Source organism: Sapajus apella, unplaced genomic scaffold, assembly GCF_009761245.1.
Source record: "Sapajus apella isolate SASKATOON/1434 unplaced genomic scaffold, GSC_monkey_1.0 scaffold8, whole genome shotgun sequence".
Taxonomy (NCBI): Eukaryota; Metazoa; Chordata; class Mammalia; order Primates; family Cebidae; genus Sapajus; species Sapajus apella.
The window spans coordinates 3,058,029-3,077,608 of record NW_022436948.1 but is presented as its reverse complement, the minus strand read 5'-3'; the positions used below and the strand labels follow the sequence as shown (position 1 = coordinate 3,077,608).

Below are 19,580 nucleotides of genomic sequence, written 5' to 3'. Positions count from 1 at the left end.
GACAGGTGTGTTCCTCGTGTGGACTCTGACGGTGGAGATCCAAGTGGGTGTGGCAGCAAACTCCTCAAACTTCGCGCCTGCATTTGGTACAGGTCACGGAGAGCGAGGGGGAGCTGGTTTGCTTCTTTCTGCTGGAGAGGGTTTGGTCCTCCCTGCGCCCCACAGTCTTCAGGCCCCGCCTGGAACCCAGGGCCCCCGGCTTCTCACTTCACCTCTGGGCTCGGTTCCTGCTCTGTGATCGCAGGAAGGCACCTTCCTCTTCCTCTTCGGATTTCACAGAAAAGCCCCTAAAATCTCCTGGGGAAGCCCATTCACTCCAGCCCAGAATGCTGCAAAGGACAAAAGGGGAATGGAGCATTTCTGGCCACCTGGGTTCCCTGAGCACTTTTTCTAAGTCCTTTCTCTTTTTCTTTCTTTTTTTATTTTTGCGGAAATCACATTCAAATAAGTGAAATAATAATAATTAGAAAGGAGTGAGTCAGACCGAGACCCCAGCAGTTCCCCTGAGGAGAGGAACTGAACACCCCTTGCTCTCCCTCCCTCCCTCCCTCCTCTCTCCCCCTTCCCCTCCCCCTCCCCTTTCCCTCCCCTCTCCCTCCCTCCTCTCTCCCTCTTTCCCTCCTCTCTCTCTCCGTCTCTTCTCCCTCCCTCTCTCCCTCCCTCCCTCCCTGTCTTTCTCCCTCCTCCCTCCTTGTCTTTCTCCCTCCTCCCTCCCTCCTCCCTCCCTCCCTCCTCCCTCCTCTCTCCCTCTTTCCCTCCTTCTCCCTCCCTCTCTTCTCCCTCCCTCTCTCCCTTCCTCCCTCCCTCCGCCCTCCTCTCTCCCTCTTTCCCTCCTTCTCCCTCCCTCTCTTCTCCCTCCCTCTCTCCCTTCCTCCCTCCCTCCGCCCTCCTCTCTCCCTCTTTCCCTCCTCTCTCGCTCCCTCTCTTCTCCCTCTCTGCCTCCCTCCTCTCTCTCCTTTCCTCCTCTCTCCCTCTGTCTCTCCCTCTCTCCTCTCTGCCGCAGCTGCATAAGCAGGAACCCAAGCCCAGCCTCCCAGTCTCTGAGCCCCAGGCCTGGCCACCTTCCCCAGGACCACCCCGCACCAAAGGTCAGAGGTGTGGCCACTCGCAGGGCGATGTGCTCACCACCCCTCAGCGGCACGGCATGCCCGCTAAACAGCCCGGAGTTATTCTGGAAGAAAAACCAAGAGGCCAGCTCTTTCCTTCCACCCCAAGCGAGTCAGTTCCTGCCTCCGAGAAGGTGAGCGCAGCAGAAACAGGAGGAACTTCCCTCAGCTCCTCTGGGCTGGCCCCGGGGACCCCGCTTGGCCGGGACATCCCCTCTCTCCCCACCCCCACCCTGAGAAGCCGGCGGGGAGACAGTATTCCTGACTGGCAGGAAGCCTTCTTCCTATCCATGGCCTAGCGAGGGGAGCACCACGCTTCCTGCAGGCAGGAAAGCACAGAGGCAGGGCCCAGGCGCCTCAAGGCCAAGGTCCGGCTCCTGCCCCTGTGAGAGGAGGTACGTCCACGACGGGACGGGACGCAGCAGGTGCCGGGTCACCACCAATCCGGCCCACCACAGTGCTTCCCTGGTGGGTGTCTGGCCCGGTTCTTGCTGGGGCGGCGCCCGGGGACGCCACTGTGTCCCCTCAGGGCCCGCTGCGCACCCACCATGGTCGGCACCCTTGTCACGGGAGCTGCCTGTCAACACGGAGTGCGTGTGGCCATCGCTTCATCAGCAAAGGGCTGGAAAGCTGCAGCACCAGAAGGCAAGCCCAGGCATGTGGCCATGGAGGCTGCATCCTCAGCCACCGTGCCACTCTGCACTCGGGCTGGCTGGGCACCCCTTCGCCTTGTACAGCAAGTACACAGCAGCCACTTGCTTCCGTTGAAGCTCCAGGCTGTGCCTGGCCCTCACCAGACCGAAAGAGAAAGTTGTAGAACCTCAAGAGCCCTGGATGGCTCAGAAGTGCCATCAAGTACTAGGGGTGTGCCCAGGTTGTGCCAGGGCCCAGCTCTGCCCGGCCAGGCCCAGCAGGAAGGAGCATGTCCACAATGGGAAAATTCTGCCAAACGCCGGGGTGGATGGGGGACGCTCACAGTGCCAGACCTGGGCAAGGGGCCATGAAGGGACCCTCAGGCAAGGGGCAAACACACCCATGGGTGTGGCCAACTGTCCTGCCCCTTGGGACCACCCCAGCGGAGGGACTGAAATGACTCAGGAGCAGATCAAGAAGCCCAGGGCAGAATTCTGGGGTCCTATAAGGCCTGCAAGAGGCCCCATGAGTGGGGCTCCAACTTTCAACCTGAGAATTCCAAGCCTCTGTCACCATCACCATCTTTGCCATCATCACAGTCATCACCATCATCATCACCATCATCACCGTCATCACTGTCACCATCATCACTGTCATCACCATCATCATCATCATCACCATCGTCACCATCATCACCATCATCAGCATCATCATCACCATCATCATCATCGTCACCATCGTCATCAGCATCATCACCATCATCATCGCCACCATCGTCACCATTGCCATCATCACCGTCATTATCACCATCGTCACCATCATCACCATCGTCACCATCACCACCGTCACCATCACCATCATCACTGTCATCACCGTCATCATCACCATCATCACCATCAGCATCATCATCATCACCATCACTATCATCACTGTCATCACCATCATCATCGTCACCATCGTCACCATCATCACCATCATCACCGTCACCATGGTCACCATCGTCACCATCATCACCGTCACCATCGTCACCATTGTCACCATCGTCACCATCATCACCGTCACCGTCACCATCATCACCGTCATCACCATCATCACCGTCATCACCGTCACCACCGTCACCGTCACCATCACCATCGTCACCACTGTCACCATCGTCACCGTCACCATCGTCACCATCATCACCATCACCATCGTCACCATCGTCACCATCATCACCATCATCACCATCATCAGCATCACTATCGTCACCACCACCACCGTCACCATCATCACCATCATTAGCATCACCACTGTCATCATCGCCATCTTTGTGGCACCCATCACGAGTTCTGGAAGAAGCGGCCAAGCATGAGAGATGCAGGGGTGGCTTCGGCAGTGCTGTGTCCTAAGGAGCGGCCGCCTGCCAGGGCTGCTCGGGACACCCTGGAGCACCACAAGACACTGTCGTCCCCATGAGGAGCTGAGACACAGGCAGGTCGCACTGTGAATTCGCATGCACGACATGACAAGAGGTTCTGGCTCGAGGTTCCCGGTTTCCAAGGCTCCATGCTCCCAAACAGTAAACACAGATGCCCTCGGCACAGCCACCCAACTCTGTTCAGCAGGTGCCACACAGCCTGACCTCAGTGTCCCAAGCTGGCCCCGCTCTGAGGGGGGTGACCAGGCTGCCTGGAGACAGAACAGCTCCGTGGACCCCCAGCTCCCCTGCCGCCCTCCCCGACACAGGCACGGCCGGAGCCGGGGCCTCCACTCACTCAGGAGTGCTGATCCCTGGTTCAGCCTCCCTGTCAGACGGCCCCAAGCCACTAAGCCAGCGCCAGCCACAGCCAGGACCTCAGAGGCTACCACTCTGTTCTTAGAGGACACTCAGAAGACACAGCCCCTCCCCCTCCTTCCCACCATCCAGCTGCATGAGGGGCTGTCCCAGGGCAGGCTGTCCCAAGGACCAGGACGCCCTGGCTGAGCAGGGTTCCAGGAACAATAAGGCTGGCCCTGGCCACACTTATACCCTGCCAACATTACCAGCGACAGTGGCCTGCCCTGCGCCTGCCCCCCCATGGCTCCTGCCTGCTCTCCTCGTGGGAGCTGCTATCCACTCACTAGTCATCTGCTCCCTTGAGAAAAAACTTCCTTTTTAAAAAAAAATTGTGGGCCAGACACAGTGGCTCACACCTGTAATCCCAGCACTTTGGGAGGCTGAGACAGGCAGATCACTTGAGGTCAGGAGTTCGAGACCAGCCTGACCAACATGGTGAAACCCTATCTCTTCTAAAAATACAAAAGTTAGCCGGGCATGATGGTGGGTGCTTGTAATCCCAGCTACCCAGGAGGCTGAGGCTGGAGAATCACTTGAACCTGGGAGGCGGAGGTTGCAGTGAGCCAAGATCACGCCATTGCACTCCAGCCTGGGCAACAAAGCAAGGCTCAAAAAAGAAAAACTGTAGTAAAATACACATAACATACAACTTATCATTTTGACCACTTTTGGGTACATGGTTCAGTGGCATGAAGAACGTTCATATTGTTATGCAGCCGTCACCACCGTCCACCTCCAGAGCGTTTCCGTCCTCTGAAACCGCAATTCCGACCTATTCATCTCTGGTCGGAATTGCAACCCTCGCTCAGCCTCGGCACCTACCACTCCAGCTTCTATCTCTGTGAATCTGACCACAATAGGGAACTCTGGGGTCTGTGTTCTTTTGTGACTGGCTTGTTGCATTGAGCATAGTGTCCTCAGGGTCCACCCCGGTTGTGGGCCGCGTGGGGCAGAGGCCTGTTCCACTGTCAGGTGCGCTTCTCGGCCCCTTCCTCGCCGACCGCCACTTGGCAGCTTCCTAGCTTGGCTGTCATGCTGCTATGAACAGGGGTGTACAAACATCCCTGGACCCTGCCTTCAGCGATTCGGGTATACACCACGGAGAGAGGAGCGGCTAGCTCGGTTCTGTCTCATCTTTTGAGGAACTGGTACACTGCTTTCCATAAAGGCTGCGCCACCCAACCCTCCCACCAGCAGCGCACAAGGAGTCCGCTTTGGTAACGACCACCTTCCTGGACGCCAAGAGGCTGAAGAACTTTTTTAACCAAAATATCCACCAGGTGCCAACATGAACAAATCCTTTGTTCTTATGAGCTGCAACGCCTGCACTATAGCTAGAAGGTGATGAACTCTTTTAAGGACCAGGAAATGGTTTGGCCGTGAGATTCTTCCAACTGCTTCATTTATAACCAGACTCAGACCCTGACGGAGGAGGATGGGGTAAGAATAGATAGCACTGGCAGCCCTGGGCGGTGCCGAGACTCGGTGACTGACACCACGGCCTGGCCTGGCCTCCAGGGAGGGGTCCTGAGGAGCAGGCAGACCCTGGAGCCACCTGTGGCTGCAGGGCAGGGGTCACCTGCAGCCAGAAGGCCGTTAGTTCCCTGCGGTGAGGTGGAATGCAGGGCTTAGCTCCGTGACCTCCCCTTTAAAATCTGAAACTCCCACAGACCTGGAAGATGTGGCCTCTCAGGGAAGCTGCTCAGAGGGAAAGACCTCCCACAGGGACGAGGGAGGAACGGGGAAAATTCAAGGCGTTTTCCTTCCAAATATTTTATTTAAATATTAAATTAAAAAACATACATCAACTAATTATTTGGCATACATTTCTCATGTTAACGTAAGAGGTAAAATAATTCAGTTATGGTAAAAAAAACTATGTACATCTCAATCAGATCACGTAGTGTCTTTAAATAGGCTACTGCATTGCCGTCTGTATACAGCACTGTCAAGAAATCTACAAAACACACATCACACACTCTTAAAAAAACAAGAAAAACACGCCTTTAACGTCCTCCAAAAGAGGTTCTACAGCAGTAAGGAAAAACAAAACCACTACGAAAGTAAAGTGCTTGTCATTGCTTCGAAGAGGAAACACACATGGTGTCTGAGGCCTTTGATCTGTGGCATTAGAACAGAAATCGTTTTGAAAAGGGGAGGGGTTTTGTGTTGGAATCAATTGTGCTACCTCTGTAAAAATGAAGGCAAGGGCCTGGCTGCCCCACGATGGTCTGGATGCTCTCCCACCCCAAAAATTTCTCTATGAGCAAAAGGAGACTTTGGTGTTTTCTCGGCGGCGAGGCCCCAGGTCTGCCCTCCAGACAGCCCCTCGCCCCGCCAGAGCAGCAGTAGCAGCAGGAACGGGGGCGGCCAGCTCCCCCCGGCACGGCACAGGCGCAGCCCTCGGTGGGCGCTGGCAGCCCAGGGACCGCCTCTCGAACCGGCCCGCCTCCCTACCCTCAAGTAACTGGGTCAATCTTTGGCTTTTAAAAATACCCGCCTTTCCCCTTTCCCAACGCCTCTGTTTAACACTGCAGGGTGTAAGAAGCCGAAGCAGCTGAAGGCACCTGGGCTGGGTTCAGGGCGAGTGGGAGCAGCATTTCCTTTGTTGCCTTCCAGAGGCTTCTGGCTGATGGAGCCTCTCGGAGTCCACCTGCCAGTGGTGTGCCCCAACCTGCCAGGTGAGGGCCGCCCCTTCTTGCCGCCTCCACCCCAGCACTGAGGGAGGAAGGCCCTGGGGCCCCTTCCTCAATGCACGCCTCGTGCTGACAGGGACGCTTCTTACCATGAGTGAGGGAAGCGGAAACCTAAACACAAAGTGCACAAAACCTAACCACGAAGTAGTGTCTACCTGTCACCCGTGCAGATGCATGCACAGGGTCTGCTTTAAAAAAAAAAGAAACAAAAACTTAAAAACACTGACCTAAACGTCTCTTTACCTTCCTTGAACAAAAGCCAAAGAGCCCACGCAGGGACCGGGCGATTTCTCGGGAGGGTCCTGGCCCAGGCAGGCGGCCCTGAGCCCCGAGTGTCTCCTAGCTGCCTGGCCTGCAGTCAGCCCCTGCTACTGCACAGCCTGACCCAAGTCAGGTGTTCTTGGGGACCCCACCATGAAATGCATGAAGGTCTTCAGCAGCCGAACTCGAGGTGCAGCAGGAAGAAGCTTCTGGGCTTCCGCCCCGGGGACTGGGGGCCAAGTGACCCTTAGGACGGAGCCCCCAGCACTTTGACATCACCTCTGCCGTCTTTGAGGTTCTTCCTGCAGTTCCTCCAAAGCCCTGGAAAACTAACTCTTGAGCAGTTTATAAAACTCACCTAAAATAAGGAAAAAAGTGTCTTCCAGGTTTTGATTTCAGGGGAGAGAATTCCAAGAACGTGTAGCTGATCTTTGCCTGGGCTGACCACGTAGAGCTGCTTTAAAACGGATACATGAAGCCGAAAGTTCACAGTTTTCATTAAAGCATGGATCAGGAAGTGGTGAGTGTTAACTAAAGAAATGGATAGTAATCAATGCCCACATGTGCACACACACACGCGGGCACACACACACAGACGTGGACGACAGACAACGCGCCCGCTTGTTTCCGTGGATGTCCGACGTAATCATCTCAACCACGACGAAGCTGCAGAGGGGCTGATCCCCACACCATGGAGCTGCACATGTCCTCCTCCACCCTGCTCCCCTCCTGCCCCCGCCCCCAAGACACACCACTCAATTATCTTTCTTCTTAAAGTTTCCAGTCCCTACTCAGAGTTGAGGTCACTCAGTGCAAGAAAAAAATTAAACAAAAATAAACTAAAAAGCCAAAACACCTAACGTATTGCTTGTTTTGCTTCTAGAAAGTTCTTGGCTTTGAGTCCAGATGTCTTCACCTACTCTGAAGTTATTGCTTGGAAGAGTCAGTGTCCGAGCCAGGACGCGGGGCCGCCCTCACTGCACCAGGACGAAGGTCCCCAGGGGGCAGGGGCTCAGGTCCTCCATCTCGAAGTCCCCCTGCAGCAGCCCCAGGGGCTCACAGCCTGGGGCCAGCCTGGCCGGGCGTGGCGAGAGCGCAGCGGGGAGGGCGGTGGGGCTGGCGCCAATATGCAGCTGTGTGTCCAGGAGCTGCGCGGCCGAGGCCACGGGGGAGACGCCGGCCTGCAGGAGTGGGGGTGGCAGCAGCGGGAGCCCCGACATGAAGAGGGTGCTGGGGAGCAGCGTGGCCCCAGGGCCATCACAGGGGGCTATCACAAATGGGGTGGAGGTCGGCTGGGGGGCCTGTGAGCAGCTGGGCGTGGCGGCCGGGTGGTGCTGTAACTGGAGCAGCCTGTGGGAACAGAAGACGGGCGGTCACCGAGCCGGCTCACAGGGTTCTCGGGTTTCCGAGTGCCTGTGTGGCAGGGCCCGCCTGTGGAGCTGCTGGCTATGGCTGCCGAGGGCAGGTGCGTGGCTGATTCCCCACGGCACCCCACCTTGCCTTCTCCACCTGGCCTCTCAGCAGCTCAGAGGTGCAGTCACGAGGTGCTCTCACTCGCCGTCACCCTTGCCCACCCCAGGGCTTTAGAAGACACATCTGCCTGCTGCACCCCGTGGCTCAGCACCTAGGACCTGTGCCCCCCACACTTCCCTGGCTGGGGCCGGGGGTACCTGCTGGGCTACACGGAGGAGGGAACCGCTCAGCAGATGAGGTTTCTCCAGGAGACAACCTGCCGTGTGCCCTCCCGGGGTCCCAGGGTGGGGGCAGGCCCTACCTCTGCTGCTCCAGCACCTCCTCCAGCAGGCTCCGGCCCTCCCGGCTGCCGGCCGCACTGCTGTGCAGGCCCGGACTCTGTGCAGGTGTGTGGAAGGGGCTCAGGCCACCCCTGCTGGTGCGGCTGGCGGGGGCCTGGCACACCTGGCGGGCGAGCCCCTTGATTTTGTTCAGCCCGAGAAACCCTTTAGTCCGCGTGGTCTTCCTCAGTTGCTGCCGAAAGGCCTTCAGCCCTGCGGGGAGACCAGGTCAGAAGGTCAGCGGCCTCCCGCCTCCCAGCCCAGCATCCACAGCCCTTGGCTTATGGGGGTTTCCAAGCCTCAGGGAGGACAAGGAAAGGACGGGGGACACAAGCATGGCCGGAGAGGAGTCTGACGGAAGCCAGGGGCCCTCCGTAACCCCATGCCTGCTCCAGGTGGGGAGGGGCTGCTCAGCACGGGATCATCTCCTGTGCTTTCAGAAGCAGTCTCGGAGGTCATGTGCTCAGTGACCCAAGTATGCTTCCGTCCCAGCAGGCTGTGACCTCCAGAGCAGGGCACACCCCAGCCTGCCCAGAGCACTGCAAGTCCCACCCAGGTCTGGTGGAGAATATGGGGGGCACCGTCCGCCATCAAGGACAAAGTCACATACTGCCAGAGGCACGCATGGTGCCCTGGGGAAAGTGCAGGTGAGTGTGAGAGGAGCATGGCTCACCCTGAGTCAGTGAGGTGTCCGACGCCCTCCGTCCCTCTTGGAAGCTGACAGGAAGCAGGACAGCTCCTCCCAAGCCCCCCTGGGCCTGCAGCGCCGGGGTGGCAGACTGCGACCCCAGAAAGGGCGAGGCCAACCTGACCGGGGAGCCGGGGCCCAGCAGCCCCTGAGTGGCCGGGGTGCCACTGAGCTCCGCAGGGCCTCTGCTCGCGGAGAAGGTCAGACAACTGTCCGAGCTGGTTCCCTCTGCAGGGCTCGCTGTGGAGGACGGGGAGACGACTATGCCTGTGGGGGAGCACGGTTCTCTTGATGCTGCGTGCAGAGGAACAGGCTGCCCCGACCTCCCCATCCCTGCCCACAACCTGGCCGGAACAGGGCTCGAGGCCACCAGAGCCCAGGCATCCCCAAAGGCAGGCCACCATCGTGTGCAGCTTCAGGTGGCGGGTCGTAGAGGACCTCGGACCCGGGGGCTACCCTCCCAGCACCCGGGGGTGGCCTGGGAAGACCCTGCTGGCGGCCAAAACCCATGCCGTGTCCTCTGCTAGAAGGGGCACAGGCAGGGCAGACTCTAAGCATCCACGATGTGGTCTCAGGGATTAAAACAAGTGGCAAATCCAAAGTCCAACCCTGAGAGGCTGCCAGGCAAAGTGTCCATTCTAAATGAGCCTGCTCTCCCATCGACTGTGAGCCCACCCATCAGTGTCCTCCTGGGTTCCCAGGGCCACTTACATGGAGCGGTGAGTGGGGACAGGCGGGTGGAGACCTCGGCCAGGGTGTGCCTCCGACCCGTGCTGCCAGGCAGGGACTCCTGAGCATCCTGCTCCTCCTCGAGGCCGGGCCCCTGCCTGGCCTCCTCACTGATGGCCGTGTCCAGCAGGCTGCTGGGGGACAGGGGCCGGGGCCGGAACACTCCGCTGCAGCCAGCATCCACCGGGAAGAACAGGGGCTGCATTGAAGAGACAAGCCAGTGACTTTTTGGGCTCCGGGAGAGCCAGACGCACACACTGAGGGCACCACGCCAGGCTGAGGTGAGCCCTCTGCACGCCCACTCTGGGCACTCACCCACTGCAGCGAGCTCTGGAGCTCACAGTCCATCTCGGCCTGCAGGACGGACTGCACCAAGGCCTGCGGCTGTGGGCACAGCAGGGCGGGTCGGAAAGGGTCGGTGGAAAGACCTTCCTGAGGCACCTGGGCCGGAGACAGGAAAGAGGCCATCAGGGGAGTGGCTGGGGACCGCCGGCGCCATCAAGAGGAGAAACAAGCTGGCTGCTGTCTGGACCATGAGCTGCCTGGTGGGTGGGCGTGACGGCTGACTGAGGGGCACAGGCTGGCTGGGCTGGCTCAGGACCACGTGCTGGTGCTATGCTGCCAGGGGGTGGCATGACAAGCCGGCCCCGGGGATGAGTCAGGAGCAAGTGGCCTCTGGGCAGGGTCCAGCCCCCAACAGCTGGCACCCCATTCCCCACGCAGCCTGGGACCCGCTGCCCACACAAGGAACCGCTCTCCAAGCTGGTGCCTGAAGGGGGAGGAAGCCTGGGGCCCAGGAGGAGATGCCTGCTCACCTCCAAGCCGCTGAGGTCTGAGCTCCGAGGCCGTGGCTGCCTGGCAGGCCCAGGGCGGGCGCACTGGGCATTCCGATACTCCTTGAGCCGCTCGAGGAGGAGGTAATAAATGGCAGCGAAGTGGTTATAGCTGCTGTTTTGCAGTGACTGGGGATGAGAGAAGCTGAGGTCAGCTCGGGGGCGGCGGGAGCCCCAGGGCCCACCCGCTCCAGGTTATTCTTGGGTGACTGAGAATATCCTTTAGCCGGGTGGACAAGCTGGCCCCTAAATTAGCTGCACTCCTGTTTTAACTCGGCTGGTGAGCACCTGCTTCCCCGACAAAGCTGCCCAGCCCCTGCACGCGAGGCCGGGGCAAGGGTGGCCAAGCTCACCTCCACCGTCCTCTGCCGGTCGACGCCCAGAGTCTGCATGATGCCCAGCGCCTGCTCATCGTAGTCGCCAAGGTTGGAGCTGTAGCTGTGTGCGGAGAAGGTGGGGCAGGCGGGCCCCGGCAGGCAGGGCCCCGGCAGGCAGGGCTCCGGCAGGCAGGGCTCGGCCCGCATCCACCGATGCTGCCGGATCTGGGCGATGGTGATGCGCCTGGCGGGGTCCACCACCAGCATGCGGCGGATCAGGCTCTCACAGTCTGCAGAGGGGCCGAGAGGCTGAGCCAGGGCAACTGGGACCGTGCCTGCGCTCCCACCCACCACCCCACCTGGGCTGGTATGCCAGGGGCCAGGAGCAGGGACTAGGCCATTAGCTCAGTCCTGCCACCCAAGGCGAGGCGCCAGACAGGATCCAGTCCCTGGGGGCTGCCTGCCACACTTGTATCCACCACACAGAGAACCACTTGGGTCCACCCTTCTGCCACGCCCCGTGCCTGAGCACCGACACAGAAAAGCCAGGAGTACCACAGCCAGTGGGTTAGACTCAGAGATGAGGCTGGCACCTGGGCAAGGCTGCTGGGCAGGGACAGAAGAAGCAAGGCACCAGCCTATACAGTGAGGGCACCACCCACCCATCCTGAGAAGGCACCAGGGGCGGGCTTTCTCCTGCGGCCCACAGTAAGCTGGGCCTGAGTCCCAGACTCAACACGGACTCAGAAGCCAGCTGCACAGGGGCTGCAGGAGACACAGGCCCCTGTCCACAGGGGACCCCACGACCCACCTTGAGACATGAAGAAGGGGATGCGGAAGCGGCCCTCCAGCACCCGCTGTCTCAGCGTCGGCAGGTTGGGTCCGTCGAAGGGGAGAGAACCGCAGACCAGAACATACAGCACCACGCCCAGGCTCTGCAGAGGACCACGGAGCCACATCAGCGCCAGCGCCCCAGGGAACACAGCACCCCCAGGGAACATGGCCTCCGGCAGGGGGTCTGGCTCCTACCCAGATGTCCAGCTGGGGGCCTTCATATTCCTTTCCCTCAAAGACTTCCGGGGCGGCATACGGGGGGCTCCCACACCATGTGGAGAGAGGCTCTCCTGACTTGTAGAAATTCCCAAATCCAAAATCTGAGAGGCAAAGAAACCGATGGATGAAGTTAAACCACGCATGGCAAGGGGCTGCGGTTTCAGAGCATGTCGGGAAGCTGGGGCGGCTTACGGGCACGCTCCCACCTCAGGGCCTCCATGCCTGCCAGCCTGATGCCCCTGCCCCCACCCTTGGGCCCGGAGCCTCCATACCTGCCAGCTTGATGTCCATGTTGCCATCCAGCAGCAGGTTCTCGGTCTTGAGGTCCCGGTGGACGATGTGGTGGTCGTGACAGTACTCCACGGCCGACAGGATCTGCCAGAACTTCTTCCGCGCCTCGTTCTCACTCAGGTGCCCGTTGGAAGTCAGATAATCTGAGGAACCACAAAATAAGCTAGAGCCCCAGGGCAAAGCCCCCAGCACCCAGGAGGGCCTGGAGACACCTCACGGTCCCAGGACGCGTGGGCCCAAACACCAGTTGCGCAAATCCAGACACGATCATGCCATTTTCTTTCAATGGATATTAAAAACGAGTGTGGCTTACCAAACATTTCTCCGTTTTTAGCAAATTCAGTAACGATGTAAAGCATGTCCTTTGTTTCCATAACCTAAAGAAGAGAGACCTGAGTTTAACCACACAGAAAAGGCAGACGCCAGCGCTACCAATAACCCACCAGAACCCCAGCAAATTTTTAACTTCTCCAGGACAAAGGCATTCATCATTTAAAAATGCAAAGAAAAAGAAAAACTTCTGCAATTAAAAAAAAAAAATACAGGAAATTCCTACTCACAAAGACGGCTTTAAAAAATCAGAGGTGAATTCCTCACTGACTATCCTGATACACCTTTGCTCTTACAAAAAAGCCTAAATATATTAGAATTCTCCTCTGTGGTCATATTTAATTCAAGTCACCTCACCTACAACTTGAGACTGCTTAGGTCGGGTGTGGTGGCTCACACTTGTAATCCTAGCACTTTGGGAAGCCAAGGCAGGAGAGTCGCCTGAGCCCAGGAGTTCGAGACCAGCCTGGTCAACATGGCAAGACCCAATCTCTACAAAAAAGACAAAAACTAACTAGGTGTGGTGGCAGGTGCCTGTAATCCCAGCTACTCAGGAGGCTGAGGCAGAAGGATCATTTGAACCCGGGAGGCGGAGGTTGCAGCGAGCCGAGATCACACCACTGCCCTCCAGCCTGGGCAACAGGGCAAGATTCTGTCTCAAAAAAAAACAGAGACAAAATTATAAATAAGGGTTACAGAGGAGGAGACTGCTAGAAGTCTGCTGGGCTTTATAGAAGGCTAGCAGGCAACAGACTATTCCAGTCGACGGTCAGAGCCACCTGAATAAGAGAGAACGCATGCCCCATTCCCACTTGCTTTATTGACAGGACGAACCAGGCTGTGAGAAGCCGGCTGTGCCAGGTCAGTTGAGGTGGGCTGCTCGGCGCACAGCCCATCACTCAGCATGAAGCCACGTGACAGCCGTGCCAATGCAGCCTTTCAAAGTTCATTTATTGATCAATAACTTTATTTTGCTTAAAAAAAGATTTAAAATATAACTTATGTCTGTGAGTACTGAAAATTTTTGGAGAGGGTGAGACAATATATTCTTATGAAAAAAGATTTCTTTGGGTTCAAAATATACAGTTACTCCTTTAAAAAGATGTTTTGTGCTGGGCGTGGTGGCTCACGCTGGTAATCCCAGCACTCTGGGATTACCCAGGCAGATCACTTGAGGTCAGGAGTTCGAGACCAGCCTAGCCAACGTGGCGAAACTCCATCTCTACCGTAAATACAAAAATTGGGCAGACATCACGGCCTGCGCCTGTAGTCCCAGCCTCTTGGGAGGCTGAGGGAGGGAAATCGCTTGAACCCAGCAGGCAGAGGTAGCAGTGAGCAGAGACTGCACCACTGCCCTCCAGCCTGGCTGACAAAGCGAGACTCCATCCCCCGCTCCAAAAAATGCTTCAAAGATAGCTGCTTTGAACTGTAAATCTAGTAAGCAAAGTGTTGTATAAATTTTAGCAGTTTGGCAAGAATTTTAACTGCACCTGTGTGTGGTGGGATGACTCGAAGGCCACCGCTCACCCTGTCCCCAACTGAAGAAAGGCAGGAGGAGGAAAAGAATTCAGAGTCAAAGTGTTTGAACTTTTTAAAAGCCTAAAAAAAAGGGGAACGTGTCTCAGCAGGGTTCTGGAGCCCTGGCCAGCAGAATGAAAATTAGACACTAGCAGCCTGGCACAGCGGCTCACGCCTGTAATCCCAGCACTTTGGAGGCGAAGGTGGACAGATCATGAGGTCAGGAGATCGAGACCAGCTTGGCCAACATGGCAAAACCCCGTCTCTACTAAAAATACAAAAATGAGCCGGGTGTGGTGGCAGGCACCTGTAGTCCCAGCTACCCAGGAGGCTGAGGCAGAAAAATCGCTTGAAGCCGTGAGGCAGAGGTTGCAGTGAGCCGAGATCGCACCACTGTACTTCAGCCTGGGCGACAGAGGGAGACTCTGTCTCAAAAAAAAAAAAAAAGAAATTAGACACTAGCGTCAAAACCAGAGGAATAAAAGTCATTGCTACACCACTGAATTCTATCATCTTCAAATAGTTAAGAATCCCGAACAGCAGCCGTAAGTAAGTGTACCCCCAGCAAAGGCCTCCAGCACCAATCACATGGGCAATCTGTTTCTTTAACAGAGCTAATTCCACACAATGGGCAAAGGGGAAGAATAGGAAGAAAAGGAAGGTACTGCCATTAGAGTTCAGCCCTTGAGCAAAGTCAAAAACAAAACCAGCTCAGCCCACTCCCGAGGAAATGGGCCGGGCACGCTGCACAGGCAGTGACATCAGCGACCAGGGAGCGCACAACTTAAAGATGACAACAGAAACAAAACACGAACCGGGCGCTTTGGCACGATTCTGCACTGAAAGACGCCCAGTAAACGGCACCACGGTGGGCACAGGCTCCCGCAAGACCGCTACTTTTAATTTAATCTAGTGCAGAGGCTTAGAGGGATCACTTCAAATCTTAATTCTCTCTCCTACCACACTGTACACCGAGCCGTCCCAATTGCACAACACAACCACATCCCAGAGTCATCTCAGATTCCACTGTGTAAGAATCATCAAGAGGAAGGCCAGCCCAGCACGAATGGATGAACAGCACCTGCAAAGAGCTTATTCTTCTGAAAGAAGACTTGATTTCACCTTTGCAAAAGTGGTCATTTATCATTAGGGAGGTGAAAAGGCTGCTTTGCTGTTCTAATTAAATTAGTACTTATTTCCCGAAGATATAAGTTACTAATTTCAACATGAGAACAAAAATTAAGTCACAAAATAAACCAACAGATGGGCAGAGCGAGGCATGTTCCTAGCTCGGATTAAATGACAAGCTCCTCGCTCTTACTATGGGAAAGTATTTTCATCTCTGTTTTTCACAGAAGAGTTTAAACAGGGAAAACAAACGCTCACAACTGTCCTTGCAAAGATAAACCAATGAAAAACCGGTAAGAACGGCGGGAAGCTTCACTCAAATTTGTCCTTTTACACTAAATGTGTGACCTGTGGCAATACCTATAGATGCATTTATTTTCACAGTAAAGCAAATTTAACAACAGACCTGTACACATTTAAAACTGGATCAAGTTAGGACACTTAATAAAATTCTCATGAAGCAAATCTCAATTGTGATCCAAAAACAATAAAATAATTGTAAATATATCTGCACAGTCTATAGAAAACTCAATCTATTTACCTTACACAACCAAATACCCAACTTCCACACACCCTCCAAAAGGGAAGCCACCTTCAGAAATTGCAGACTTACATTGTTGAAAATAAAATAGAACACATTTGCCAGGATTAGCAAGACAACCTGAGCCCTTACCTGGTAAAGCTTTATGATGTGTGGGTGGTTCAGAAGCTTCATTAGCTGAACCTCACGATAGATTTTCTCCAAGTTGCTTGAATCTAATCGTGTTTTATCAATTATTTTTATTGCAACCTACAGATTTTAAAAAGAAAAAGGATATTTTGTGTTTTTTTTAAAAAAAACCTCAACCTAATTTACACATTTCATTTTTTGCGAGATAATTTCTCAACACTTTGTCTCCAAAATGTCATAAGAAGTTAAGAAAACATAACCAAGTAACCACTAACGTTATTTAAAGTAATCGGAGCTAAGTAAGAGCTTTTTAAGCATCTACAGTCTCACTTTACAGGGCTCAGCTGAGTCCAGGAACCACCGCACTCTCAGGATGGTTCTTTATTTGCCATTATCCTCCCTGCTTTCTCCGAACGTTTGTGCGAATTATGCAGAAACACAATATAAAACATTTTTATTCTTTACCGAACTAAAAAACGGTGACTGTTTACCACGACAATCAAGCCTGGAGCGCTGAATCTGCATGGGGTCCACCTGCCAACGTTGGGGTCGACCCGGGCCCAGTGGGGAAGCCCGGCCCGCTGTGTCCCGCCGCCCCCACTCACCTGCGTTTTGGTGACTCGATGCCGCGCCAGCTTCACCACGGCGAAGTTGCCTTTGCCGAGGGTCCGCTCGATGTCGTAGAAACCCACCCGGAGGGGCTTCTGCTGGCCCTGGCCCGCGGGGTCTGCGCTGAACTCCGACATGATAACCATGGCTCCTCGCGCACCTGCGGGGTCGCACAACGCTCAGAGACCACCAGCGCCCCCGCCGCCTGCGGTCGACTCCATCCGTGCCCGCGGAGCCCCCAGTCCCCACGCCTGCCGCCGCCACTCTATCCACCCGCCCCTCCAGCCCCCGGAGAGGTGTGGACCCGCCCCGGCCGCCCGCAGTCCGCTCCACCCGGACCCCCGACCCCCTGAGCCCCGCGGGGCGCGCGGACCCGCTCCCACACCCGCCCCCGCCGCCCGAGTTCAGTTCCGTCCCGATCCCAGGACCCCTGAGCCCCGCTTCCATCCTCACCCCCCGCCGCCCGCTGTCGGTTCCGTCCCCACACACGACCCCCTCGGCACCTCGGGGCGCGGATTCGCTCCCACACCCGGCCCTGCCGCCCGAGGTCTGCTAGATCCGGATCCCAGGACCGCCCCCAGCCCCGCTCCCACACCCGGCCCCCGCCGCCGCCATCCGTCCCGTCCCCACCCCCGACCTCCCCGGCACCGCCGGGCTCGCGGACCCGCCCCCCACGCCGGGCCCCTCCGCCCGTGGTCGGCTCCAACCCGACCCCCGGATCCCCAGCCCCCGAGCCCCGCAGACCCGCTCCCACCACGGCCCATGCAACAAAGGGTAGCCCGCGGGCGGCGGGGCCACCGACCCGGCCCGCGACCCCCCGCGCGCGGACGATCGGGGACCCTACGCGGTGGCCGCAACCCCGAGCCCCGGCCCGGCGCCCGCGCGGAGCCCCCACGGCGGCCACCCCAGCCCGCCCAGAGCCCGGAGCCCGGAGCCCGCCGCCGCCGCCGCCGCCGCCGCCTCACCTCCGCCGCCCCCGGAGCGCTCAGGCCGGGAAGCCGCCCGCTCGGCCGCTCGCGCTGCTCGGGAGCCTACCGCTCCGGCCGCCGCCGCTGCCGCTGCTGCCGCCTCCGGGGCCGCGCCGCATGTCAGCCCGGAGCCGCCGCGCTCTGCCGCACGCGGCGCCCGGCCCCGCCCCGCCCCGCCCCTCGGGCCCCGCCCCCTGCCCCGCCCCCGCCGCCTGGGCGGGGGCCGCCCATTGACGTCACTTTGACGCCAGAGCGACGCGCGGCCGAGCGCTGGGCGGAGGGAGAGCGGGAGATCGGGCGGTTGCCAAGAGACTGGCGGCTCTGACGCGCGCTGGATGAGGCCGTCGCCCTGGCGACCGCGGGCCGGTGACGTCAGGAGCGCCCGCCGCCCGAGGCCCGCCCGCCTGCGCTCCGCCGGGCGCCCCCTCCCGGGCGCTGGGGGCACTGCGGGCGGCCTGCCCTCCGCTCGCGGGGACTCGGGCCGGTTCCCGAGGGCGCCCTCGGCTCGCCCCCTCCGGGTGGGGACGGCTCTCGGGCGGGGGTCGCCGGGCCTTCCGCGCGGCCCGCGTGGGTCCTGGCTCCCGGTGTCCGGACGTGCGGGGGCCCGGAGGCCTTGCCGGTTCGCTGGCGGGGCGGGCGGCGCGGAGGCCCCCGGGCGCTGCAGGGCGCGGGACACGCGAGTCTCGGCGTCCACGCCCGGACGCCCCAGGCCCCGAGAGGCCGCCTGCGCGCGGGGACGCCGGCCGCTTTCGCTGTTAAAATCTCAGATGTTCGGCAAGTTCGAAACTTGAAACCCGAGGAAGCGCGGCCAGCCGCTCGGGAAGCCCCCGCCGCGCCGCAAGGAGCCTCCCGCCCGCGGCCGGCCGGGCCCCGACCTCGGTGGCACTGGCGTCCCCACGGGCGGTGTTGGAGCCCGGCCGGCCGGCCGCCCGGGAAGGGGGCGGGCGCGCGGGCAGGGGATGGGGGGGCGCGCGGGGGGGGGATGGGGGGGCGCGGGCGGGGGGGGGGGGGGCGCGGGGCCCCTTTCCTGCGCGCGGCTGCTGCCATGTCAGCACCGAAAGCCTTTTCTCAAGGGGACACTGAGTATGGGCGAAGATAAACGTGAGGACCCACTTGGGCATTAGAGTCTGGATCGAGCCTCGAGTCGTGTTTCTTTGTGTTAAATACTTCTCAGAAGTGGGAGCGAGAATTCAGGGAAGTTGGCACAAAACTTGGAACCCTTCTCAGGAGACTGTCCTGCCTTGGCGGACGCCTGGGAGGAGGGCCCGGAGGATCTGGGATGAGAACAGATCTCCCAGTTGCCCCCCTGCCCCCCCTCCCCGCCACACACACGCACTTTTACACACACGCGCGTGCACGGAGGTTATCTGGGAGTCAGTTGGGTTTGAAAGGCTTTCAAAGAAATGAAGAGTCCCCAAGTTTTCCTTAATCGTTCTAAGTGCTTTTTCTTTGTCCCAGGTTTATACACCACGAATACGGGGGAATATTTTTAGTTCCTTTCAGCTAAAGAGTTTACGGGGGCTCTTCTCCCTTCTGGGGTCCCAGCACCCTGTTAGTCTGCTCGGAGGGGAAGTAAGCAGAAGCAGGGCTGGACGGTGGCTCCCGCCTGTAATCCCAGTGCTTTGGGAGGCTGAGGCAGAAGGGATCACTTGAGCTCAGGAGTTTGAGACGGGCTTGGACAACATCGTGAGACCTCACCTCTATAAAATATTTTTTAAATAGCCGGGCATGGTGGTGCATGCCTGTGGGGCAGCTACTTGGGAGCCTGAGCTGGGAGGATGGCTTGGCTGGGAGGTTGAGGCTGCAGTGAGCTGTCATTGCACCCCTGCACCCCTGCGCCCCAGCCTGAGCAACAGAATAAGACCCAGTCTCAAATAAAGATCAAAGGTGGGGTGGGGGAGAAAGCAGGCTTCCCCACCCCTCCCATCCTAGCCAGAGTCTTCCAAAAGGTCTTGGGTATTTGCAAACACCTGGCTGGCTGTTTGGAAACATGTCATCAGCACCAAATAAAAACTGCAGCCAAACTGCATCAGCAGAACAGGTCCCCAAACTCAGGTGCACTTGACCTTTCACCCCGACCCAGTCCTGAGCTTCCAAAACCCGGACAGTCCTGTGCCAACCGTGGCCGTCCTGTTTTTCCT

General features: G+C 58.1%; 1 protein-coding gene across 3 annotated transcripts; it reads right to left on the bottom strand.

The window, feature by feature from the left end:
- Positions 1–5,312: 5,312 nt before the first annotated feature.
- Positions 5,313–17,564, bottom strand: SIK1 (salt inducible kinase 1). Of its 3 annotated transcripts, none has more exons than XR_004268568.1 (15): positions 17,437–17,488; positions 16,468–16,631; positions 15,866–15,982; positions 12,530–12,593; positions 12,198–12,359; positions 11,902–12,026; positions 11,684–11,807; positions 10,909–11,162; positions 10,538–10,684; positions 10,038–10,163; positions 9,705–9,921; positions 8,979–9,260; positions 8,287–8,518; positions 6,506–7,862; positions 5,313–6,463 (listed from the first exon to the last, which is right to left on the bottom strand). XR_004268568.1 is itself a non-coding variant. In XM_032276760.1 (15 exons), exons 3-15 carry the CDS (start codon positions 16,615–16,617, stop codon positions 7,487–7,489), a joined length of 2,376 nt encoding a protein of 791 aa, XP_032132651.1. In that variant the 5' UTR covers positions 16,618–16,631; positions 17,437–17,494; positions 17,528–17,564. The 3 variants fall into 3 exon arrangements, 2 of the variants coding, with proteins under 2 accessions (XP_032132650.1, XP_032132651.1); XM_032276760.1 differs by lacking the exon at positions 5,313–6,463 and adding an exon at positions 17,528–17,564 and having other exon boundaries at positions 7,487–7,862; positions 17,437–17,494; XM_032276759.1 differs by having other exon boundaries at positions 5,313–7,862.
- Positions 17,565–19,580: the final 2,016 nt, after the last annotated feature.